Source organism: Myotis lucifugus, unplaced genomic scaffold (genome assembly GCF_000147115.1).
Source record: "Myotis lucifugus unplaced genomic scaffold, Myoluc2.0 scaffold_372, whole genome shotgun sequence".
In the NCBI taxonomy this organism is placed as follows: domain Eukaryota; kingdom Metazoa; phylum Chordata; class Mammalia; order Chiroptera; family Vespertilionidae; genus Myotis; species Myotis lucifugus.
In genome coordinates this window covers 641,687-668,575 of record NW_005871420.1, presented here as the reverse complement: position 1 = coordinate 668,575, position 26,889 = coordinate 641,687, and the positions used below count along the sequence as shown (strand labels likewise).

At 51.6% G+C, this 26,889-nt stretch overlaps 1 protein-coding gene across 2 annotated transcripts in view; it reads right to left on the bottom strand.

The window, feature by feature from the left end:
- ERG (ERG, ETS transcription factor) overlaps nt 1-26,889 on the bottom strand; it is a 152,829-nt gene that overhangs the window by 73,634 nt on the left and 52,306 nt on the right. The window contains exon 1 of one of the 2 annotated variants that reach the window (XM_006101542.3): nt 19,960-20,199. The exons of the other annotated variant lie outside the window; for it this stretch is intronic. Coding sequence (XP_006101604.1) covers nt 19,960-19,977 — 18 coding nt within the window. The 5' untranslated portion in view covers nt 19,978-20,199. Of the gene's footprint in view, nt 1-19,959; nt 20,200-26,889 lie in introns of those variants that run through there. 2 annotated transcript variants of the gene reach the window in all.

The window sequence follows — 26,889 nt, the reverse complement described above, 5'->3', positions numbered from 1 at the left end:
GGTGCAACCTTCACAGGTGATGGGAGACCAAGCAGAGCTGCATGGGTGTGCCGAGCACCTTCGGCTCAGGTGACCTCGGGCACAGAGCCCTGGTGGGTCCCGGGGGGCCTGTGCCCTGCCCTCAGAGGCCCCCGAAGAGACCCTGCACCAGCAACTCCAACTCCATCCTGCCTCCCTCCTCTTCCGCAGCATTCTGCCGTGAAAACCATGCACTCCTTGTCGGTTTAAAAATCTCACTGAGCCACATGATGGCTTGTGGGGCAGATAAAACACTTGGTCTTACAGGCCACGAAAAAACACTGAGATTCCTGCCTGGGGGAGGCGGTGGCTAGTTAGCCCTTGTTTTGAGAATACAGAAACAGGTCAAAATGACAGCCTTAGCTCCGGGTCTGGTTCGTTCGTTCTCTCTCTCTCTCTCTCTCTCTCTCTCTCTTTGGAAAAAACATTATGATAAGTCTCTAGCCAACAAAAATGTCTCTGGCCTTAATGATAATTTATCCTTCCCTTTCTCAGGGAGATAGATGCCTCTAAGCAAGGTTAACAGAGACAATGTGTGATCTTCATAGCAGCAACAGCTAACACCCCTGACACAATCACAGCGTGGCAGGCTCCGTGACAGCTGCCCCTGTGAACTCACACATCTAACCTGCCCACTAGCCTTTGAAAGCCAGAGCTGCCATTATGCCCATTTTAAAGATGAGGAAACGGAGGCTCAGCAAGTTGCCTGGAGCTTAATGCTGGTGTCAGAATCCTAACCCAGACGCCTAATTCCACTGGGTGTGTGTTTACCCACAGAACGCACTGCTCCAAACGGCCGAGGACGGAAGTGGCTGCAAAGGCCCTCAGACATACGGGAAACTGGAGAACACGGAAAACCAGGCCAGCCGTGGAAAGAGGCCACGGAAGGAGGCGGGAGGACAGAGGAAGGGAAGGTAGCCTAAGTAACGTAAGTTTCTCTCCAGGTCTTTCACTCTGGGCTCCTGAAAAGGGACCCCATGTCACTGGTCCCCCAGGGCCGTGTCATTCCCCAGTCTTTTCACACCTGGTCCCCGCCGGCCCCTGACGACACATAAGCAGATGGACCTCTTTATTAGGGTGGGATTGTTCTTCCTACGGCTTCCGCTGGGAAATGAGGCTCCAAGAGGCCGTGGTGCCCACCTCCCAGACACAGCTCCCCTGAGCGCCTACTGGCCCTGCCTCAGGGCCACTGCCACTCCCTCGGCCCACACACTGTTCCCAGGACCTCCAGCCCTGCTTTCATATTTCCTCCGAGGTCTGCTTCCCCGATCACCCGACTACACCTGTTCTCCTGCCCCCACGCTCTGTCACGCTTGCTCCCCACCTCCTGACTCAGTCTATCGTCACTGTTGCCCCGTGTTCTATTCGGCACACCTTCCCCGTCCCCCCGTGAGCCTGTCCCCCAAGCCCATGGCCACCGCCAGTGCCCAAGACATGGTTAGTGACTAAATAAATGAATTGACTCACACACCCCGGAGGGATCAAAGCTCCTTGGCCCTGCCTGGGGAAACAGGTACTGAGACAAACCAAAGAAATGAAGCGACTAGTTCTCAAATGAAGAAACATCTGCCCTGTTTGGGGGAAAACATGGGATATGGCATCTCAGAGACCCCTGACACGAAGCAGAAGCCTGGCAAGTGCACAGGTGTCCCAGGGAGGGGTCCCCGGAGCGGCGCCCCGGCCACAGGATTCAGTGTGGACTCGCGGAGGGGGCCTGAGGAGGGAAGATGGGATCAGATGGTGGCTGTTCTGAAACCCTCAGAAGCAAGCACGGCCCTGGTGTCTCCTCTGAGAGTGGGTCCCACACAAAGGCGGCAGCTGCATCGGCCCAGCACGATTTCAGGGAGCGCTGGCTGGCGTGGCCCCGCTGTCCCCCGCTGTGGATGAGCCCCCATCTTCACACCGCCCCTGGAATGTGTGCCCCTGAAGATGTCCCCTGAGATAGGACACGCTGGGCATTGTTTCGCCCAGGCCAGCGCTCGGATCCCGGAGCAATCCACCCTGCTTTCAACGGCCGCTGACAGCTCCAAGAGCCGGGCAGAAATCAGTTGAAGGAAAGGGAAGTCTTGTCGGAAACGAGATTAATCTTGTAACGAGTGTTCAGCCCTGATAACCCATCTGGGCACACAACTGCTTAAACTGGAGAGCAATTAACCTTCACCCGACAAGCCCTGTCCAACCGTTATAAACATTAAAGAGACAGCGGCCGTCCCCCCTCCGCGTAGACTAAACAACCAGATTTGAATTCCACGGCCACGGCCTCCTTTTGCAGATGCGCGGGGGCGACCAGGTGCCGGGGCAAAGGTGGGCTCGGCTCTGCGCGGCTCCGGTAGCCGGGCCACCGTGGGAGCGGGCTGAGGTCACTCACATGAGACAGCTCAGAGCGTCCTTAAGTAAAGCCACTGGCTTCGGGGCGCCGGACGGGGTCGGTTTCATGGGGGAACATGTCTGCTAATGGGAACACCCTTGGGGGGGGGGGGTTCCTCCTCTTTTCCTTCTTGCCCCACAGCAGGAATATCTGCACTGGGCTCCCTCCTCTCCTAACTCGATGACTCTTCCAAGCCCGGCAGCACTTGCACGAGCGATGCAGGTTGTGGTCACAGAAGGGAGATTTTTTTTTTAATCTCTAAGAAGTCACTCGCTTTCATGGGGAGCCAACCTGTGATCTCGCCTTATCTGTGTGCGCTGCAGCCGACCGGGCTGAACAGGCCGGCCCGTGTGAAATTCCGCGTGGTGGGGAGGAGGCTGGGAACCCTACGCTTAAAAACAGCTTTCTCCGCGTGAGTCTTACCACCCTGCTTGGGCAAGAGCTGGCTCTGGCATTGGTGTGCACTGGGCCCCCAGACTGCGTTTTGGATGAAACCCATGCACCTTATAGGGGGGCACAAACCAATGTGGGTGCAGGACGTGTCTAAGCACAGACACAGAGTAACATGAGGGCAGGTGCTCTGGGCACCTAACCAGCCTGTCCGCTAGTGTGACCACACCCAGAGTTTAAAAAACACTAAGAAAATAATTAAAGGGGGGAAATGGAAACATGCATGCAGCATCTTCTCAACAAACGCCTCTCCCGAGGTCTGAATCTGGTCTTCATGACGGCCAAAGACAGCTCTCAGAATAGTCCGTCCTAACACGAGATAGTCCATCTCCTCGAACCCGTTTCTCTTTTCCGGCGGCTGAGTCATGACATCCCCGCCATCCACGGAAGCCTAAGTTTCCATGACCCGTCTCCCGCGTGCTGGTCTCAGCTCGGCCTCCGACAGCAGCACTGGAGAGCAACGCGATCGAGGTGTGCGAGCATCCAGCGCGAAGGTCCCAGGCCCGGGGTCTGGCTCTCCCGGCTGGCGTGGCTGTGCCTTCTCCCGCCATCAGCGGCAGAGAATGCCCTTCCGCTCCAGAGCAGGAGTTGGGAAAAGGGAGCGCGCGGGGCTGACGCCTGCATCACAGGGGCTACACCATCGGCATTAGCAGCCGAGTTCCCCCCAAGCACAGGATGCCATGGCCCGGCTCTCCCGCTCCCCCGGTGCCTGCGCCTGAGGCGAGGGGGCGATGAACGCAGGCACCTGAGCCGGCCAGCTTCCATCCCCAAGGGACCATCCTGTGACCCTGGTGCAGACGGGGACACACAAACAGCATGGAGCCCCCCTACCCACCCACCCCCACCCCACATCCGGTTCTCAATTTAAATGTGCGTCTCTTTCCCAAGGAAACCGTGCAGAGCCGTCCCTGTCAGTGACCAGGTGAAGTTCAGTGCTTGGCTCAGAGTCAGATGCGTGTGACAACGCCTAACCCCAGGACGCCTGGGGGCAGTCCACGTTTCTGGGCTCAAGCCCCTGCGTATATACCTCCGTGGCTATGAGAGACAGAAGACACAAATGAAAGCGCAGCGCCCGGAGAGTGACACCGTCAACAACACCGTTTTATGAGTTCTAAGCATGTGCTCACCCGGAAGACTTCAGGGCAGAAAGACCCCCGCATATACTTTATAAGATGCGAGCAGTGCCTTCACCATCCGCCTTGTGGCATGGGGGTGACGGCTGCCTGAGCAGCAAGTGCCCCACGTGGTTGGAGGCGCTGGCGGGGGCTGCCCCCACCTCGCCGCACTTCTTGACACTGACCACGTACAACGAGGAGATAAGAGAGACCGCAGCATCCAACCCGGGGTCTTGTGACACTGACACGGCGGCAAGGCGAACACTGGGCCTGACAGTGATTTCTGCTTTGATGGCCGGACGGGATCCACCGATGACACGGCCGACATGGGCGCTAGGAAGTTGTATACTTTTTTTTTTTTTTTCAACGAAACTCAGCGCATTTTCAGATTCCAAAATGGTATCTCCACGTCAGCGATGTACAGGTCCGTGGGAACGTGAGGCTCCCAGCTCCCGCACCTCCCTGGCTAGGCATCCTCGGTGGGCAGTGTCCTGCTCGGCCAATAGGAAAGCTCCATCCAGAAGGGAAGCCGCCACTCTGGCCACTGGCGTTGTCTCCCACCAACCCCTGCCCGCAGCGGGTTCAGCGGCGTCCCCTGCACCACCGCCCTCTGAGCCTAAATGTCTTCACAGATGTGAGTGAAGTAAGGATGGAGAGGAGACCACACTAGACTGGGGTGGTCCCTCAATGCTCCCAAGAGCATCCTTAAACGAGACTCCCAAGGGCAAAGACTCAGAGGAGAAGGAGGCCTGAAGACAGATTGGAGTGCTGCATCTACAATCCAAGGAAGAGGAGGGTGTGGGAGGCCCCGGGGGCTGGGAGAGGGCTTGGGCCAGGTGCTCCTCGGGACTCCAGAAGGAACCAGCCCTGCTGACACCTTCACTTGGCCTGCTGACCTCAGACAGAGCAGGAGACGAAATTCCCATTGTTTTAAGCCGCCCGGCTGCCGTCATTTCTATGGCAGCCCTAGGAAACTAATGCGCGACCAGGGATCGTGTTTTTAACCAAAGTGTTGCCATTTTAGGGCATTCTAAGGCCCACGCTTTGATTTATAGCGTTAGAATAGCTTTCAAAAGTGCGCCAGAGTATGCCAAGAATTAGGGAACTTCCTGGTTCCAGCGACCAGATCGCCTTCATTTTTTTTTCAGAAAAACACTCATTTTGTGAAACCTTTTCATGTGAACGCCTCTGGTGGCCGAGGCCCTGCCTTTTCTGCTGAGGAAAACATGCCTTCGGACCGCTGAGGGGGGAACATCTACTTCACATCCTAATGGAACTCAGGCGGGGACGTGTTTTGACAACTATCTTTAAATCTCTCCGAGTTTCATTTGAAAATAATGTTAGAAGTTTTTAAAAAATGGAAATTAAAATATAATTTCTTTAGTATGTTTTTCCGACCAACATTCGTGGGCAAATGAGTCCCATTTGGATTGCTTCATGTTTACTCCCCCAAAAAAGCCTCGTTCTCTGAGGAGCTCCTTCTAATGATCCCCATAACATGAGTCTAGTGATCCAAAGTATAACTGGGTTGAGAAACACTGGAACCCGAGAGAACCAATCGGGTTTCTTCCAACTTTTGCACTCCCCAAATGAAAGTGCTTCCTTTCCCTCACCTCCTTACAAACCAGATGGTAGTTCTGCTGGGAGAGCGACCACGCCAGGTTTCTTTTAATCACACGCCCCGCTAAAGACACGCTTCGCCCAGGGAAGGATTTCGCTACCCGACTGGTCACTCACTCGTATGTTCATTCACAGCAACTATTTATGGAGACACACTCTGTATGCCACCCGTTGTGCTGGACGCTGGAGAAACAGCGGTGAGGCTGGTTCTGAAATTATTCGATTGAAAAATAGTTCATAAAAAATCTTCTCACCAAGATGGAAGAATACTTCTGGTTTTATGAAAGAACTCATTTTCTTCAGCTTATATACAGGGTGTCCCCCAAAAATGAATACACACTTTAATAGCTGATAGCTCAATTTTGAAAATCAAATATATTTTAATTAACACTGCCTTCATGATAGTTTGACCAGTAAAGCTTGTTACGTTAAGTAATATGTTTGTTAAACTTAAAATTTCAGTAGGGAATTCCATTTTATTATCTGACTTAGTGAAACTGATTGTTGATGGCTATTGAAGTTAATCGTCATCATAAAGCAGATTATCTTGCGCTTGAATACAAATAACCTGGCTATTTATGAAGATGCTCTAGCACCTCATTTCTATTGCAGCTGTCACATATACAAGGATGACAGTGCACCCGACCAGCGTGGCTCAGTGGTTGAGCTTTGACCCATGAACCATGGGGTCATGGTTCGATTCCTGGTCAGGGCACATGCCTGGGTTGCAGGCTCGCTCCCCAGTGTGGGGTGTGCAGGAGGCAGCCGATCAATGATTCTCTCTCATCATTGATGTTTCTCTCTCTCCCTCTCCCTCTCCCTTCCTCTCTGAAATCAATAAAGATACATTAAAAAAAAAAGAAGAAGAAGAGTGGCAGCGCTGGAGGAACTGCCTGGGTTACAGTGACACAGAAACCCTCGGTGTAGACCATGTGGATACGAGCAGATGTGCCCTAGAGATTAAGTCACAGCTTCACTGAAATCTCAAAGGAGGGACTACAGTCCCAAAAGAAGGAAGGCCAACAGCGCCCATCGGAGTCCATTAAGTACAACCTGTCCTGACGTATGGGGTGTGCAGCCCTTGAACATTTAGATAACCCAGTGCAGACCCTGGCTGTGTAAACACTGGGAGGTGTTGCCACTCAGTAAGAGCAAAACGCCTGCCTGGTGTTTGGCCTCATGCAGACAGTGTCATGTAACACAATGCAGGCCCCGAGGACTGTGGATCTGCTTGTAGGTGTCAGAAGCATCCCCAACTATGGCCCAGCGGAGTCTGTGCTCATCACTCAGGTGCTCACACATGTTCAAAACCCAATCCCAGTCCGGGCAGCCGCACCATCACCCCCCCTTCCCAAACACAGGCAGGCGCTTTAGGCCACACGGGCACTTGTGTCTCACATAGGCGCTCAAATCATGCAGATGCCGGGCCGAGACACAGCAGCAATTCTCTCCTGACCAAGAAGCACCACTTCACCCAGCCGGCGTGGCTCGGTGGTTGAGCGTCGATCTATGAACCAGGAGGTCATAGTTCAATTCCTGGTCAGGGCACATGCCCGGGTTGTGGGCTTGATCCCTGATGGGGGGTGTGCAGGAGGCAGCCAATCAATGATTCGCTCTCATCATTAATGTTTCTATCTCTCCTTCTCCCTTCCTCTCTGAAAGCAATAAAAAATACCTATTAAAAAAAGAAGCAGCACAACTTCTCTCCCATCTCCTAGAGGCCACTTACAGGATGCTTTGCGTGTAAGAAGTCAGCAACTGCTCGTGGATTAAATGAATGCATTCTCTATGACATGGGATCAGTCCCACCTCACTAATGAATGCACTCCCTCACACACTTATCAACCAGGCAGATGTCCACTCACTTATGGAGTATTTATCAACTCGACACCGACTGCTCCTTACAGGCATGGCCGGCCCAGATACGAGATGACAAGACGTATAACTCAAGGTGGAGAGTGCTGAACTTGAACTCCCAGAGTTGCAAGAGTCTGGTGGTCAGTAAGGTCCATCGATTCTGAATGATGACCATTAACTGGCAATGTGACCGCCCAGTCCATGCCTGCCCCTCTCCTTCTCTGCAGAAGGTCCCAGAGCTAGTCGTCAGTTCCAAATAGCAGCGGACGCCTTCCTCCCACCCCCGGGCCCCTCCAGAGACCAGCTGTCACTCGCATTGAAGAACCTGCCCGTTCGCTGGCCAGGGAGGAGGCTCAGGGCCTCCAGCGTGGCTTTTCGTTGCAGCCTCACACTATCGGTCTCTTGAGCTCGTGAAAATGCAGCTGAGTTCAGCTGCTGGAATTTGGGTCGACATGTTGCTTGAACCAGTAAATGGACTCGTGAAGGGGACTCTACTGTGTTTTCTCTACGGTCCTCAAGGAATAGCATGAGACAGAAACAAATAACACAGAGGGAAGTGCGTTCATCTCTTCAGAAGCTATCAATACCCAAAGGATATCGGAGGAGTCCCTTCAAAAGGCAAACACTGGAAACAAATACAGTCACGAATGGGTTACACCAGAAAAAGCAAGTAAGATAGGAGAGTAAATTAAATACTAGGATAAGTGGCCAAAAAAGCCCCTAACAGGGAACACCTTTTGCACACTATCACACACGACTGTTCAAAGCACGCACATGTATTAAGCCGTTTTATCCCTGCACCACTACCAGGGAGTGGGTGTTATCATCATTATGGAGTCCATTCTACAGATGGGGAAACTGAGGCACGGGAAAGAGTCAGCCCTGACTCCTCTTTTCTTCACTATCCTATAAAAAAGGGAGTGGAAAAGAACTATCAAAAATGAGTCTGATTTCTCATATTTTATTATTCTTTTTAAAAAACATGTCTGTGTGCATGGGGAAAAAAAAAGAAACTAAATCCAAAAGAATAAAGTCTTAAAAGATTCTTGATGGTGTAATACCAATCACTTTCTTTTCTTTTTCTAAATTTTTATTTCCTAATCTCCCCCCAAAATTGTTTTAAAATGGGGGGGAAAGAACACAGTTTGATTTTGTTGTTGTTGAACAATCTGTTATTCAATGGATAGGTCGGACCTGTATTCCCTCGGGGCTAAAGAAAACAAAACACCCCCCCTCCCCCCCGCAATCCTCAGGCAGAGAGAGGTGATTTCCAGGGGAATGCCAACAGGGGTGCCATTCCATCTGGCGTCAAAGAGGCATGTCTCGGCTGGACGGCCCTGCACCAGCATCACACAGCCGAGATCTGGGGCGCTGGGACCAGCGAGGACTTGGGAGGACCGAGCTGTCACTGTGCAAAGCATGCTGGGAGATTCAGGAATGCCTCCCAGAGTTCCCTAAAAGCTAACAACGCTGTCCCATAGCGGTATCCGGGGAACAAACACAGAGAGGCCAGCGGTCTTCCTTCAAACAGAAGGGTCCTGAGATTTTACAGGGAGCTGAAGTATATTAACAAGTGAGTCCCCCCAAGAGAATGTCTCTTTGGGTAACTTCACCATCAGTTCAACCAAAATATGTGTATTGAGTGTGCAGACAAGTCACTGGTGTGTATTCATGGACGAGCACCTTCACAGGACATGACTACATGGAACCACGTCTGGCGGCTTCTCAGGGTCAGACACACCTGCCTCCCCACCTGTCAGTCATCCGCACCCACGGGCGAGGTGGATGGGGGATCTCTCTGGGACAGTCCGCTGGTCCATGGCAAGGCAAAGCTCACAGGCACTCTGTCATCAAAGGAGGCGTTTCACCAAGACGGGAGCCAACAATGAGCGGCTGCTGGGTTTTCTGACGATTCCGTGGGCGACCTGGAGCCGTGGGCTTCCTTGCTTGGAGAGGTAAACATCGCTCGTTGGCGTTTGGCCAGCGCTTCAGTTGTGTGGCTTTCAGGTGCTATTTATTTTATTTAGTTTATTGTTCAGGGTTACTGTTTATTGACTTGATATGTTTTTTCCCCTTCACAGGGGCCAGTCGGGTAAGGACATATCCTGTGGATGGATAATTGATGATTCCCTATTGTTTGGTGTTTGTGTGTTATGGTTTTATTTGCTTTGGTTCAAAGGACCTAAACAATGCCTCCGCTGGACTTTAATAACTAGTGTAAAATCAGCCCCGGGAACAATCTGTGCCCTGAGATTGTTGTACCCAAATCTGGTGATCTCGGCTCGGCTCAGGAAAGCAAAATCTCAAACGACTTACCCTGACGAACCACAGAGAAAACCTTCAACCGAAGCTCAAAGCGGCTCATTTCCGAACGCATACAAAAGCAGAGGCTTGCATCGATCTCCGTGATAACAAGGCCACCGACGGGGCACAGATCTTAGCACAGACCTATCTAGTCCAGTTACAGTCATCGCCCTAAAAACCAGCCAGCGGACCAGCCCGAGGAGGAGGAGGAGGGGCTGAAGCCATTACTTGAGAAACATCGTATTTTCACCTCCTCCGCGGCGGAGCATCCTGCCCGAACATCTGCAGCAACAGGCTATTCCCCGTGGAGAGGAGATCATGAGGCCCTGCAGAGGAAGCGTCCACGGGGAGCCCTTCCCGCCCCGCGTGCCTCTGGGGGGCTGGCTACGGGCGGAGGAAGTGAGCGCAGGAAGTATCTGTCTACGGACCCTTTATCCTCGAGGTGATTGCTACAGCAGCATTTTACTGTTTACCAGAGCAGTAAACACGGGGCTAAAAAAAGATGTTTTCCATCTCCGAGGACAAGGCTGGAAAACACGCACGTGCACTTTCTCATAAGCAGCTTCTTATCAGAACTGTTTGCCATCTGACTGGGCTCCCAACGGAGAGCCGGTCACTGCCATCAGCCTTCTGGGCAGCGCAGAAGGGACCCTCTCAGATGCCCAGGAAACCGGGCGGCTTCCCTCCAGGGGACGCTCCTCTAGCCAAGGCAACCGTGTTTCTCGACTGTGCTTGGCCCAGGCTTGGCCGTCCACAGGCTTGGGGTTACAGGGGTGGGGAACCTTTCTCCTGCCAAGGGCCACTGGGATATTTATCACATCTTTCGGGGGCCATACACCTAAAAAATAGCCTAAAAGTTAGCCTGCTACATTGGGTCAAACATTTCATTAACTCAGCCCTAATGCCTCGGCAGGGCCGGACCAAACGCTTTTGAGGGCCTTCTATGGCCCGCGGGCCGGATGTTCCCCACCCCTGGAACAGCTAAAGTCTGCGAGATTCTGTGTTAACTCACATGGTGGAATGGATAATCCGGAAGTCAGAGAGCTCACAAGGTCACTTACATTTGACCTTGGACAATATTCTTATTGTACATGTGAATATCAACATGCTTCCGATTCTAGGAGTTCCCAGGAGATGAAGCTGAGAGGCAGAACACAAGCCGAGGTGCAGCTACTGCTTCTGATGCTGGACCTCACCCAGGCTGAGCCTCCTGCTCCATCTCTTTATTTCTTTGGTCCAGACTCCAGGTTTGCAGCCAAACTGTCCCCCACATCCTGGGATGAGGGGAGTGACCCAGTACTGGCGAGAGGCAGAGGGAAGTGGATGGAAGCAGGTCTGAGAGGAACCCCTGAACGTATGAGATGTTCTAGGAGCCCCTCATTCTCATGGCTGTGTTTCACATTATAAAACACTCCCCTGGGTGCAGCTGGCATAGCTCAGTGGTTGAGCATCAACCTATGAACCAGGAGGTCACAGTCCGATTCCCAGTCAGGGCTCGATCCCCAGTGTGAGGTGTGCAGGAGGCAGCTGATCAATGATTCTCTTCTCATTGATGTTTCTATCTCTCTCTCCCTCTCCCTTCTCTGAAATCAATAAAAATATATTTTTTAAAAATCTCCCCTTGGCTTATTAGCTATTTGCAAAGCAGGAGGACGAGCAGGGAAGGGGTGTGAGAGTGAGAGGTGCGGAGAGAAAGAGGGTGACAAAGGCTCGAAGGTCATCCCGGGCCAGCTGAGCAGGGGCCATGGCTCGCCCAGCAGCAAGCTCGCCTAGCCCTGTCTCAAGTCAGCAGTGCCGACCAAGTGCCTGGAGCAATGGGCACTCACTGTTCTGTAAGAGTTTTTATTTCGTAATAAAGAGCAAAGAACATGTTAGTCAGAGGAAAACTGGCTTTTAAAAAATGTCAATTCACAAACTGTCGTAGAAATGGAAAGAAAAACAGAGCTTTTATGGATTTCCTGATTTTAGTCCTACAAGGAAAATGTATTTGAATGGAATGAATAACAAAATTAGCAAACAATGAACCCAACTCCATTCATCTGGCCACAGCCCCGAGGAGCAGAAACTAGTGTATCAGAGGGAAAGGCCCAGGTGTCCTGGGCAGAGACTGGGCAAGGGTGAAAGGTCAGGAAGCCCATGTCCCTGGTTCCCAGGGAGGAGCAAGGCCAGGAGGGGCGAGCTCACCGGCTGAGGTCACAGAATCAGAGGGACGCGGGAGCCACCCGCTCCCTCCCCACGGCCCCCACCAGCCTCTGCCTCTCGCCTCCCTTTCCGTGGGAGCAAGATAAGACCAAGCCCTTCCCCCAGAGGCTATTTTAAGGAGGCCCTGGAGAAAGGCGCCCAGGGCCTCCCTGGGCGGGAGACAGACACGGGCTGTGCTTGCTCCCTCCACCCTCCACATTTCTGAAGCTCTGGGCACATCAGGTAACACCTACGAGCAACACAGATCCAGAGAGGACTTCGCAATATAAAACCACATACACTTTTTTTTTTTCTAAACTTGGAGCAACATCTTGGGAAATCTACCTCAAATTGAGACACAAACTAATCGTGTTGACACACTCTGGAGTGTTGTTTCAACAGCTCCTCTTCCCCTAAGGTGATCACTGAGCAGCAGAGGCACAGGGCTCACCTTGAACAAAGATACTCAGGCAGGCCCACCGCTATCGGCCCACGCTCTGAATGCACGGCCGCCGGGGGGACTGTGAGTGGGGGGTGAGGGAGAAATTCCCTCTTCAGTGCTGGCTTTGTGCAATGCCAAAAAATTAATTGGCCACACCACAATATGGAAAGAAAGACGCTAAATCCTCAAGGCGGAATGCCTGGAAGGCGGCTGGGTCCGATGTAGAACATGTTCTAAATGTTCTTTCTTTTGTTCTCCAGGGTTTGACATGCATTGTCTTGCAGCAGCCCTGATGGCAATGTCCTGATTGGACAGTGAGGTGGCTTTTAAAATGAATGACGCTGCTTGGCCTTGGCCCTTCTTTTCTAAATGTCCCTGAACTTATCTGTGGCCAGCAGCGGCTTCCCCACCCCCCGAACCCCCCCCACCCCGCAGTCAATTCCATGTTGGGTGACACCGGGTGGAAAACTCGGAGCTGCATTTTCAGTCCCAAGACGAGAGCGAGGAAGTGGACACTTGGGACGAGGAAACTTCAATCAGCAGCTGGTCCGGGACCTAGAGCCACTGCCTCTTGGAAACGGCCAACTACCAAATACGGGAAGAACCCGGTCCCCAGGCAAACACAGCGTCTGGCGCAGGGTTCAGGGCCTGAGGGTTCTGGCCCCTCTTCTTAATTCACCACCGAACGTGTAATAATTGTTGCCTGGGTTTGTTGTTGTTGTTGTTCACACAAAAGCAGGAACATACATTAGCCAGTTCTAATCATTTTCATTAGCCAATGAACTGCATCACTGTATCACTGAATACATCATTTCTCTTTCTGCACCGGACTTTAATATTTGAGGCGAGGGCAACGCGCAGGAAAAGGAGATGATCTGATGATAAACTGAGGGGAAACGAAGAGATTTGTGTGACTCGAGCAACATTCGCAGCCTCGTTAATCCTCTGTCTTTACTGGTACAAACGCAGCAGCACCCAGGTTGCGTGAGTAGCACATGAGACGGTGGGAGCGGCCAGCACGGCGTGGCCTGGAACCAGCGGTTCTGAGGAGGATGTTCAGTGGGATGATAAACTCGAGATACAACGGCTGCCTTTAAAACTGTTTTTCTGTTTTAAACATCAACATAATTCTATTTACTTTTTATTTACCTAGGAGAACTATCTCTAAAGCAACACAACTTCTATTTAAACATCCACAAGAGTGATTCTACTACTGTGCTTAGAACTTCAGAATGAGCTCCTCGCTGGGGGAGAATGTCTCCATTTTCCTCTTCAGGACTTCAAAGGATCTTAATGAAAACTTATTTTTTTCAGCAAATTTTTACAGAACCCCTGCAGTTTGCCAGTCACTGCTGAGGACACCCAGGAGATGGAGCGTCGATCCCTGAACGCGGGTCCGATGGCTGACATGGGTCCACGTGACGTTTTTGGAGAACATCCACAAACACAAGCTACGCCAGGGGAATGTGCTGACAGGAAAGAAACGAAGCGGGGGAGAGAGCGGACAGAATGAGGAATGATCTTAAACTTCATACGACATGCCCCAGCCAAGCGCAATAGGGGAAAGATGTGGGAAAGAAGTTTGATCAAACAAGGACTGAAAGGATGAATAAGAAAAAGGCCCAGGGGTCACAGTGGCCACTCGCTAAAAGGGGTTCGCAGTCCAAAAATGTAACGGAACCCTGTAATTAAGGAAATACAAATAGAAATGAGATTCCAGTTTTGCCGGTCAGAGTGGCAACGATTCAAAGGGGAAAATATTCAGAGTTGTCATGAGTACAAAGAAACCAGCCTCATCTACGGCTGAAGAGGTGGAAATTGGTACAGCCTTCCCAGAGAGTACCTGGGCCAATTTTTTTTTTAATTGGCAAATATTTAAATTTGGCAGAGACTTAAAAAATTATGTATACCCATTGGTCCAATAGTTCCTTTCCTTAAGCCCCGGGACTAATAAAATGAATTTTAAAAAATTAGACAGAGGTTGAACTGCAATCTAGTTAGTGAAAAACTGAAAGCAATATCATTTCCTACAACAGGATGTCGGTTAAATAAATTATAATATTATTTTAAAGGAATATAATTAAGCATAAACAGCCTGCTTACCCTTACCAAATATTTTGAATGACCTGGGGACATGTTTGTGAAACAATGTTAACCGAGAAAAGCAAGATAGGTAGACAGAAGGTCAGAGGGAAACACACAGTAGGCAGACACGCCAAATGTTAGTTATTTTCTCTGGCTGGTTGGAATTAGGAGCAATTTGTATTGACTTTATAATGTTGTTGTTGTTTATTCATTTAAAAAAACAACAAAGTGCATTTTTCAACATTCCTGAGAATAGAAGGACTGAGGCACTCCAGGAGCCTGCTCCTGCCCCAATCAGGACAGGAGGCGTCGTAGGCTCTGTCTGCTTCAGCACAGAGCCCACTGCTGCCCACTGTGGTACCTGCCCTGTCACACCCTTATTCCAGGACACCACAGGCTCCCTCCTCCTGGCCTCCCCCGGCTGCGGCCTCCCAGGCCCGTGTGCCTGCCCTGACATGCAGAAGGGACCTGCTATTCTACCTCTTCAAAAGCTTTAGGCTAAAATCCGCGGGCTCTGGGTTTCACAGCTGAAGCAGGGCAACGGAACAGCAGAGAGTTCAGAGCCGGGCCAGAAGGCCAGTGCGATCTCTTAGGAACGGACTGTCCTACGGCAGCTGCCATTTGCTGAGCACCTGCTAGAGCAGCGGTTCTCAACCTGTGGGTCGCGACCCCTTTGGCGGTCAAACGACCCTTTCACAGGGGTTGCCTAAGACCATCGGAAAACACATATATAAGTACATATTGTTTTTGTGATTAATCACTATGCTTTAATTATGTTCAATTTGTAACAATGAAAATATATCCTGCATATCAGATATTTACATGACGATTGATAACAGCAGCAAAATTACAGTGATGAAGTAGCAAGGAAAATAATTTTATGGTTGGGGGTCACCACAATATGAGGAACTGTATTAAAGGGTCGCGGCATTAGGAAGGTTGAGAACCGCTGTGCTAGAGGCTCTGCAGCCTTCACTGGCACCAGCACGGGACAGGACAGCCTTTAAAATCCCATTTCACAGGTGAGGAAACTGAGGTCACACAGGTGAGGTCCCTTGCCCGGGGTCACGTGACTGTAAGGATTCAAATGCAGGTGTGTCTGTGGCCACAGAAGATAAGTAAAGAGGACAGCTGTCCTCCATCCTGTCCTCACCAAAGGAGAGATGAGCCCCCTGTGGCAGGTGGGGCTCCCCTCGCTCTAGAGAGAAGACCCTGCCCAGCCGAGCACCGAGCACACCCCCAGCGCTGGAAGGGCCTGGGGACTGTACTGCCTCCTCTCAGAGGCCTCACACCCAGGGCAGCTCCGACCCCAGCTGCCCGGCGGCCGGAGCCTGTGTCCCCTCCGCATGGGCCGTCCCGTCAGCTCCTGGGGCCAGCGGGGTTCTCTGCTGTGGGCTGCGCCCCCACGGAGGGAGCTGGTTCTGAGGCTGAGTCAGGAGCAGGGTTTTCTCCGGAGGCATCGGTAACGGCTGTTCCCTTATTCACTTCATTTCTCTGTGCGCTTTTTCAGGAGACGCGAACAAGTGTATAAAGGAGTGTGTTTATGAGGGTTTTCTTTTAAATGAAGGTGTGTTTTGCAAAAAAAAAAAAATTGTGAAAATCATCACTTTAAAGAAAATATAATTAAGAAATAGTTCGGGCCTTTTAGAAAATTCCCTGAAAGCCTGGCAGTCCCACATGAATGTACTTAATGGGAAAGAATATCCACAAATTCAGTGGCTCCATCCGCTCTCCCAGCCACTGAGTCAGATGCCCAGGACGAGTGCGCACAGGGGCTCAGACACCAAACCGTGTCGCCGAGCCACGCCGCAGCGCACGCCGCGAGCCATCTGAAATAATGGCCTGAAATTCCACTCTCGGGGCCTTCTCTGGGGGTCTGGTACTCACAGAGCAGGACGGCGGCATCGTACATGTCCCATGCCTTCCACTGTCACAGACCACCCTCCCCCCAACAAGAGATGACACGGTTCTTATTCCACAGAAGCTGATGGGTTGACGAAAACCATACACCCAGAGCTATTAAGCATATCAAAACCCTAGGAGATGCCCTGACCGGTTTGGCTCAGTGGCTAGAGCGTCAGCCTGCGGACTCAAGGGTCCCAGGTTCGATTCCAGTCAAGGGCATGTACCTTGGTTGCGGGCACATCCCCACTGGGGAGTGTGCAGGAGGCAGCTGATCGATGTTTCTAACTCTCTATCCCTCTCCCTTCCTCTCTGTGAAAAATCAATAAAATATTAAGAAAAAAAACCCCTAGGAGATGAACTTTCTTCATAGAACCTTTAGCTTTTCAATAACTTTCTGTGCTCATGCATAGTAGCCGATATCAGCGAGTGCCTGCTCCGTGCAAGGCATGAAGTATGTAAAAGGGGCCGTTTTTAAATGAACACTGCAGGTTGCAATTACCATCAAACCCGGCAACCTCTGTTAAATCAGAGAAAGTGACTCATCTAAACAACTGATTGGAAACAGTAATATCTGCTTCCTCATCAAGCCTCGGTGGTAACTTTCCATATCCTGTGGGATCCGAGCCTGCTGTGTGCTGGGCGGGCTCTCTCCTCCTCCTTCAGCACCAGGTCGCTGGGATGAAGGAAAATCCCCACATTCCCCCCCCCCTTTTTTTTAAAGACTCGAGACCATTAAACCAGTGGTTCTCAACCTTCTGGCCCTTTCAATACAGTTCCTCATGTTGTGACCCAACCATAAAATTATTCTCATTGCTACTTCATAACTGTAATGTTGCTACTGTCATGAATCGTCATGTAAATATCTGATATGCAGGATGGTCTTAGGCGACCCCTGTGAAAGGGTCGTTCGACCGCCAAAGGGGTCGAGACCCACAGGTTGAGAACCGCTTCATTAAACTCTAGAATCAGGGACTGTTACTGAGGTCCCTGGACCACCCAAGGAGTCCGGGGAGAGCAAGTCTTTCACTAGATGCAGCGTCTCCAGGCAAAAGCAGCATCTGAGAGGGGACCGTGGCCGCAACAGACTTCCCAAGCGGCCTTCTGCTTAAGAGGATCAGGGGAGCCTTGGGGGTGGATTAACAATACCAGCAGGAGCACAGATAGAGGCCCAGGGCGACCGGGCCCTGCTTCTACAGGAGAACAGGGCGCGGTTCTGTGGGGCAGCGGGGGAAGGCGCAGAACCAAACTGACCCGTGAACTGCACGCGGGGACCTCGCCCTCAATGTCCTTGTGCTTTATTACAACCGTAATCTGATCTCAAAATCCTGGAACACTGAGAGATAAACGTGAGCTCCTGAAATTCCTTTACTTCTTCCCATAAACAGTGTGTTCCCGATTCCAAACCAGCACGGGGGAAAGAAGGGTGAGGGTCCCAAAGGCGGCATCGGAACATTCAGCTTGTCATCACGCCTCACGGGGCCTGAGAGTCACGCCAAAACCCCCCTCGGCTGTGCCATGCCACATCACAAAGGCAGCGCCTCTGGCACTTAATGGACCAACTGGTTTATTTACTGAGAGAACAGAACACGCAGGGCGTGTGAGCCTGGCACCGCCTGGAGGGAAGACCGCGTCCTAGACCCAGTGGACAGCCTCAGCCTGCCCTACGCCGATGTGAGCTTTGCACTCACATCATAAAAGCTGCGGTCCACGGCTGTTCCTATAAGCACGTCAGTAAAATCATCTCCTGACTCTACCCAGGAAGGCAAACAGAAACCTATCTTGGAGGAAGTTGCCTATAAAGAGGGGCCATTCTGTTTTAACGGATTAAAAAGAATTCACTTGACGTCATTTTAAAAGTCAGCCTGAGACGTAGACAATCCACAGATAACGCAGTGCAATAAAACGGGACCGCCAGCGTGGTACCCCAGACAAGTGGGAGCCCTGCCCCGAAATGTACTCTGAAAGCCACCACACGCTCCGGCTCCAACAACAGCTTCCGATCTTCAGAAGCGTAACACTGGTGTGTGTTGCGAATGCACCCACATTCTGAAGGATGGTCTGTTATTTTTCATGTCCTTTAATGCACGGCCTTTTTGAAACACACAAACACACATAAAATCGCACTCAAGCTATTCAAGGATGACAAAGAGTGTCTGCTTTAACTGCTGTGAAATAGGGACTTAATTAAGGGCGAAAATAAAATAAAGAGGGTAGCATGCTGGCTTATAAAAATAAATAATTCCTACTCATATAGCTGAAATGGAGCACACGCCACCCCCAATTCCAACACTGAGCTCTGTGAGTTACATTTCAGCAGACTGTAATCCCGGGAGCCAGAGGAAGAAAAGTCTGTACAAGGCAAAAGTCTTTGCTGCATGAGTATTTTGATGTATTATGGAACGTACGTGGAGAAATAAAACAAACCTTGAGGAGTAAAAACTGAACAGCGCTTCTGAAATGCAGTTCACACGGTGGGTGTTCATCGAGTCCTCTCATACAAGCATTTCAGATGACAGAAAGCCCCAAACCAAGGAGGAATTTTGAAATTGCCTGGGCCCGATTCTGGGCAAACTTTCGTTTTCATGAGCTTTCAAGTGAACTAAAACCGGTGATGAAAACACACCCGAATGCTTCTCACCTCTATGCCAGCGAATAAAAGGCACGCAGCTACCAAAAACTCTATCTTTTTCCTCCTTCCTGGAGACTTTTCTCATTTCTACAAACGTCACCCAGGCACGGTGGCCGGGAACATATTTTAACAGCCTGGCACTTCAAGGACTTGCACTAAGAGTGACATCCATTTCACTCCCAGGAGTGAGGCCACATTTAGGTTCCCACCGACAGAGTCACGTCCACCTTCATCTTTGTACACTAGACACCAGACACGTTTGCAAGAAAAACACATCAGACCTCACAGCCCCCGGCACGGAACACAGACAGGCCCTGCCTCTCCAACCCCCACAAAGCAAACATCGCTGAGAAGGAAGTTTACTCCCAGGGCGCAGAAAAGTAGGCATTTTATTAAAGACGGACACATGACGCAGCAAACCCAATTACCACCGTCTGAGTTATGAGAACACTCCGTTCTCAGCATGGTGGGTCCAAAAAGCAAGCCGGCATTTGCATGTCCATCCCATGCCGAGCAGCCGCTGGCCGGGTACCTCTTCTCTTCCACGGGGCCTGGCGGGCAACCCTGATGCTCGGGCGTCATCCCAGAGCATCCAAAAACTCCGCGTCCGCAAGCCCATCCTTGTCCCGGACCCTGCCCTCCAGCCGCTCCGGGTCCATGGCCGCCCGTCCGAACCGTCGGGGAGAGGGAAAGAAGCAGGAAAATTCAGACGCGCTCCGAAAAGCCCTCGCCAAAGTCCGCCACGGCACGCCACCGTGAATTTAGAAACCCCAATTTTTTTCTGAGTTTGAAGTTTTTAAGCCTTGCGGATGGTTGGAGTAGGAAAAAGGAAATTTACTAGGCAGTGCAAAGGAAATCTTGTTGTCCTCTATTGTGGCCGTGGGGGTGTTGCCCAATCCTCACTTATCTGCCTTGATAAAGGAAACCAGAGAAAAGAGCAAGAAGCGCAAGATTTCTGTCAGGCAAAAAGGTGCCCTCTCCTTACCTTAATCGTGCTGGCCATAATGCAATCACGTTTATCGATCGCTAATCAATGTTAATAATAATTATTGCTTCTCTCTTGACCAGAAAGTAGTTTGGATGAGGTTGTTTAGAGCGGATGAGATTGTGCTAAGTCTGGGAAATGAAGTCAGCCGATGGCAGGAAGAGCTTTCTATTGGTCCTGGCCGCCCAACCCGAAGAAACAGGATATTTGGGAGTGGAGAGATAAGAGACCCCGAAAACAATGTTGTTTTTCTTGATGATATGCAGCCAGGAGATTTTTTTTTAATTAAAAAAAAAAAAGGGCATCCATTGCCTGGGACTGGGGCGGCCACAGCAGGTGTGACCCGGCGTGCCGGTGTGACACGCCGCGCCGAGGCAGGATGCAGATGTGGCGGGACTCCGCGTGGCTTCACACGGGCCGCCGGCACCTCGGGGACCTGCTGCCAGTGCCGGTGCCGGGCCTGCGCCGCCCCCGCCTCTGGAGCTGCCGCTCCACTCGGACCCAGGGCCGGAGCCCGCCCTCTGCTCCTTCCTTCACCCGAAAGGAAAGTGCAGGTAGAACTTATTTCAGGGCGATGTTCCACGATGGCCACTGGCTTGCAGGTTTTTAACAACCTTCATGGAGTCCACATCTCGGGGGAGGGCCCAAAATCGCTTCTTTTTTCCCCTCCAAACACACCATTTCTATTTGCTCCACCATACACCCGTTGAAAACACGAAGACTCTAGAATTAAAGGAAGCTAGAGAAATAAAGAGAAAAATAAACCTGTCAAATCCTTGCTCTCAAATATTTATTTAAAATCCAAATAACTAGCCCGGCCAACGTGGCTCGGTGGTTGAGCGCTGTCCTATGAACCAGAAGGTCCCGGTTCGATTCCCGGTCAGGGCACATGCCTGGGTTGCGGGCTCCATCCCCTGTGTGGGGCGTGCAGGAGGCAGCCAATCAATGATTTGCTCTCATCATTGATGTTTCTCTCTCTCTCTCTGAAATCAATAAAAATTTATTTAAAAATAAGAAAGTAGAAGAAATAAAATGCAAATAACTGAAATCATGACGAACGCTTTTTAGCATGGCAGCGAGCTGGTCCCACCCGGATGCAGACCCGCCAGCCCTCTTGTCCACCGACATGCCCTGCAGGGCCTGAGCCAGTGTTTCAGGGCCCGAGCTGCAAGTTCGGGGCCACACGTCTGTTTTCCACCCGAAGGAAGTCCAGCTCGTGTAGGCCTGGACATTCCTTGGAGGACGGCAGGCCTTTAAGTACTCATTTTCAGGAAATTACTTGTTCTCTGGAAGAATCAACATTTTGCTTTGAATCTGGCTACATGAAAGTTGGCCCAGTCAAGAGGTGTGGTCTCTACAGGGGCCCACAGGACACAATGGACCGAGCCCTGAGTCACGGGCAGCGCCTGGTCTCGGGGGCGCATGTCCAGCGAGCTGATTTCACTCAGATTCCGGGCCTGCGTGTGTCAGGGGCTCCATCAACTGCCCGAGCTTGTGCGGCTTTTGTTGTCCCGTGATTGCCCCACTCGAGGCAAGGATAGACGAGGCGGGGGGGCGGGGGGGGGGCGCGGAGAAGGAGGGAAGAAGGAAGAAAGGAAAGAAGGGTGGAGGGTGGAGGGAAGGAAAGAAAGGAGAAATCAAGGAGAAAGTGGAAGGCATAAAGACACAAAGGAAGAAAAAACTAAAGAGAAAATAAGCCTCCGTCTGTGTAAGAATCACAACCTGACAAAGTCCCAGCACCCATGGTTTGAAGAGCCGTGGACTTCCGCTCTTTTCATCTCTGAACAATGAAGGAGATGGTGGCGGGCTGATTAAAACTTTGTTTCCACTGAAATTTCAAAGCAATGAGCTGTTTTATCCTGATCCACTGGCTGGATCTGGAGCACTGAGCAAAACACCCCGCCCCCCTCTCACCTCCCCCACCCCCACCCCTACAAGGCTCCTTGTTTGCTCTCCTAGGAAGCATCCATTTCAAGTGTCGCCTGTGGTACCCACATAGGCAGGGCTCTAGTGTGGATTCTCAGAAAGCAGCCTTAAGTAGGATAACTCCTTCAGGAGGACCCCCTTGCCAACGCCGTTGCCATGGAAGGAACTTCCACGTGGTCCCATCACCCTGACCGGGTTAATTTCCAAGCCCTTGGCTTCGGCAGCAGGAAGCCCTGGCATTCCGATGGGAACTGCTTCTTCGTTGAACACTGACATGTTTTAAACTCTCTATTTGAACATAATTTTAAACTTACAGAAAAGTCACAAAACAATGCGAAGAACTCTGAATATCCTCACTTCACCCAGTTACTCCACCTGCTGGGGTCATGCACATCAGTGGCTCTGTGTTTTCTCTCTGATGGAGGTAAAATGCATGGGCATGTGTATTCGTGTAAAATGCATAGACGTGTGTATTTTTATTCTTTAATGAGAATAAAGAAAAAAATATATAACCAGGTACTATTATTTGATTTCCCGAATTCATATCCATACATTTCTTTATGTCTGATTTTTAAAAATGTGTATCAACTTAAAAAGTGATCTAAGAAGAAGCTAATTTTGAGATAATGAATCATAAAAAAACAAATCTTCCTTTCGAATGGTGCAATGTTTGACTGATTCTCATCATCTTCAAAGAGAGTAACTGCTGAGTCCTAGAACCGCACCACAGCATCCCAGCCTAGGAGTCTCCAAATATTTAATGCAGAGTTCTGAAATCAATAAAAATATATATATTTTTTAAAAGGTGCTACTTTTAATCCCACTTCATTTCTGAGGAGGGAGCTGATAGCAGGCAGCTAACGGAAGCCTGATGCTCCCACAGTGGGAGCTACGTTACAACCAGCTCTGCTATCCCCCTACCTGGCACCAAGGGAGACAATGTGTGTCTGCATCGACTGTCCTCCACCTCTTCTCCTTTTTGTAATGTCTTCATTGATTTCAGAGAGGAAGGGAGAGGGAGAGGGGGATAGTAGCATCAATGATGAGAGAGAATCATTGATCAGCTGCCTCCTGCACGCCCCACACTGGGGATCGAGCCCACAACCTAAGCATGTGCCCTGACCGGGAATCGAACCGTGACCTCCTGGTTCATGGATCGATGCTCAACCACTGAGCCACGCCAGCCGGGCTGGTTCATCTATATTTTTTCAAAACGTTTACAACAAACATACATTACAGTTTAATATAAACGTATGTCAGTAACGTGAGTTTCTATGTTCTTTGTAAATATCTGTATCATGTTAGCACATGATCCCCGCAGTTGTCAGCCTCTATGTGTGTGCACACCCAACTGCACCATCCTGGCCTGTCTGCCATTAATCCTTATTAACTGCAATAAGACACCAGGAGACACCTGTGCTTCCTGCGGGTCCTCCCTCCGCATTCCCCCGCCCCGTCAACACCGACGAAGGGCCTTCTCCACGCCAGGTGCGCCGGCGGCACTAGGAAGCAGGGTGACAGGGCTTTGTCCAGTCACTGGGTTCCGGGAGGTCAGGCTAGCGGCCAGGAAGTCTGTGAATCAACTCACATTCCACACACATCAAAACCGCAGAGGCTGGGACCGGCCGTGACACCCAGACTTTTTAAGGGCAAAACAATGGGAGCAAAGGGCGGCGTATTGTTCCTACAGTGACACATGGATCTGAAAGCGTAGACCGTGTGGATTATTCATGAAATTCTTGCGAGGAGGATGTCCCAGGGCCTCGTGCCAAGACCTCCTGAGACCGCAGATAAGGACCGGGCATCTGGACCGGCCGCGCCGTGGAAATCTCCATCCTCCGCGGGGCTTTTCCACCCGCGGCCACGGGGACCTGCGGAGGGCAGGCAGTGCGGGGCACGCCCAGCCCCACGGCGCCCACTGCTCGCTCCTTAGGAGCCGTTTCTCTGGTGTGTGTTTTTGTTCTCTGTTTGCTTTTTTAATAGATTTTTATGGATTTCAGAGAGGAAGGGAGAGGGAGAGAGATAGCAACATCAATGCTGAGAGAGAATCGCTGGTGGGCTCCCCCTGCACACCCCCAACTGGGGATGGAGCCCGCAACCCAGGCAAGTGCCCTTGACGGGAATCGAACCCGGGACCCTTCCGTCCACAGGCCGAAGCTCTATCCACTGAGCCACACCAGCTAGGCCCAGCTGTTTCTCTGTTCAAAGCAGACTTTGTGAGCACAGCCTCACGCCATTGGGTAAGACCGTGGGGGGGGGGGGCATACCCTCCCAGCCCCTCATGAAGCAATAATCCAATTACAATGTGAATAACTATTGTTTCACCACTGTCTCAGGCAGTGAATATCCCTCAGCGCCTGGGCTGCTCTGAGCGCGTGGAAACGGAGGAAATTATCACACCCTCCGTCCCCAGCTTCTCAACACCCCGGCGCAACTTCCTTCGCTGCGAGGCGCGTGGCAGCTCAGCTCAGAGACGCCGTGGAGCAACGGCCTCCATGAACACGGTTTCCTAAGCGTCGCTCACGTCTCCAGTGTCGCCAGCTCGGCTCCTCTGATCCCACGTGCCTCAGGACGTGCAGGAGGACTGACCCGGGACCCGGGATTCTTCCTGCGGCGACTGGTCACTGCTGGCTTTAGAGATACCCCGGGAGCAGAGTACTGATTCTGACCCAGCCGATCAGATGAAAGAAACCTGCAGATCTTCCTGTGTCGATGATCATGCTGCTGCGTACAGAAGTGGGCAACATCAAGTTTACAGCTGTGAGGACACGAGACACAGTTCACTCCTGCATTATCACTTATTAATTGCTGTGTTCTCTTCCTCACGGGCCACTGTGAACCTACTTCTTGGCCACGCCATTCCATCTGGGAACCACTAAATGCATGTGAAGGTCTGTGTGCACAGAGCTGGGCACACAGAGAGCGAGGTGAGACTCACCTGACCGCCACAGGGCGCCACAGGGCTTGCTCCAGAGCCCCTGACCCAGGATTTGGGGGTGCACCCTGCCTACTGTCCTGCTCCTCTGTCCCCTGCTCAGATCTGGACCCGTGTCTAGTTCCCGTCCTCAGACACCATCCCCGGCCACCCTGAGAAGTCACCTGGGGCCGCTGAAATTAACTTCCACCTGGACCACTAGTCAGACTTTTACTGTGTTTCTTACATGCATCGATCTCATTGATAAGATATTGGACATCCATGTTTATTTCTGTCTTAATCAGTAATATTTTATGAATTCATTTTTAAAAATAGACACACTCCTTCTTCAGGGAAGATAAGCAATTGCACTACAGCGTCAGCAAGTGACAGGACCTGCCCAGAAGCCGGGATTGAAGACGCGCTGCCCGCGCCACAGAGGCTGCTGTCCGTCCGTCTGCGATGGACGCGCCTTTCCCTCCGCATCCTGCATGCGCTTATGTATTTGCTCACTGGTTTGTCCCACAAAGAACTCAGAAACGAGGCCCAGGAGCAAGATGATTCTCATAAACGCATTTCCATCCGCAGGAGCGCCATCTGGCACCTACACCACCTAAGCCAGGGAGTGACAGTGAGGGGTCAGTCCCGCCATGGAGCTGCTGAAATGGCCCCCATGCACTGTCCCCCCCTGCACTGTCCCCTCTGCACTGTCTCCCCTTCACTGTCCCCTCTGCACTGTCCCCCCTGCACTATCTCCCCTTCACTGTCCCCTCTGCACTGTCCCCCATGCACTGTCCCCTCTGCACTGTCCCCTCTGCACTGTCTCCCCTTCACTGTCCCCTCTGCACTGTCCCCTCTTCACTCTGCCCTCTGCACTCTCCCCTCTGCACTCTCCCCTCTGCGGTCCCCTCTGCACTGTCCCCTCTGCACTGTCCCTCTCTATATTGTCCCATCTCTGCCCTGTCCCCTCTGCACTGTCCTCTCTCCACATTGTACCGCCCCTTCTGCATAGGGAGGTAGAGGAGCTTCTTAGATGAAGTGCAGTTCAAATCAAAGAGCCCAGCTCCGCCCCAGGTCACCGTTCATCTGTGCGTTTAATTCTGTGTGAAGATGCTGAGTGGAATCAAAGCTCTGACACAGATTAATTCACCTTTCACCTAATCCCATACAAGTCCCCGCATTCCCGGGGGGGGGGGGGCGGGGGGGGGGCACGGAGATGCTCCCTCTTAACATATAGTCACCGTGACTTTGCACCGTTTGTGAGTGCCTGTGACTGTATCCTTTACTCACAGCCACAAAACTCATCCTGCCTGCGCAGGGCTGTAGGAAACAACCCCCTACTGGCCGAAGCAGTGCCCTACTGGGTCACCTGCCAGGGGGACAGCAGGCGGCAGAGAATTCCCTGGGAGCGGCTTGCATAGCTGTCACTAGAGGGCGCTAAGGGTCCCCGAGAGGCCCTTAGAGGGGACTGGGATGCCTCATTCTTGACTTTACATTTCTGGAGCTTCTATTATGAGTCTCAGTTTTATCCATTAAAATTAAAGCCCAAATTTCATAAAGTAGAAGTTGTTTTCCAAAAGTGCCCACTGTTCCTCATTACGGAGCCTAAGGAAGGATGCGTGCACAAGGAGCCACGATGGACAATGCAGGTCTCACACCAGACTAAAGGCATCGCTTTCCTCGGTGAGATGTGGCCGTGCAGCTTGTCTACTTGTTCTACCCACAGTGAATAACTTCAAAACCCGGCCGATATCCCACTTCTCAGCAACTCTCAGTGGCTGGATGCATCCCCAGTGCGCGCTCCATCGCATCGCCAGGTCCGTTTTGAGAGCATCATTCTCTCTGCAGACAACGCCGGCCTCAGCGCCAGGCCCTGGCCTCGGCGCAGGGACTGTAGGTCCGGAAACGAGAGCTGGAAGAGCACGGCTCACACTGCAGGCGGCGTGTGCAGGGGGCTTGGTAGTACTTCCTCGTATTTACAAAATGGCGCAGCTCTGGCCAGGTGGCTCAGCTGGTTGGACCACTGCCTCACACGCCCAAACGTTATGGGTGAACGCCCCGTCAGGGCACGGACAGGCGGCAACCGATCA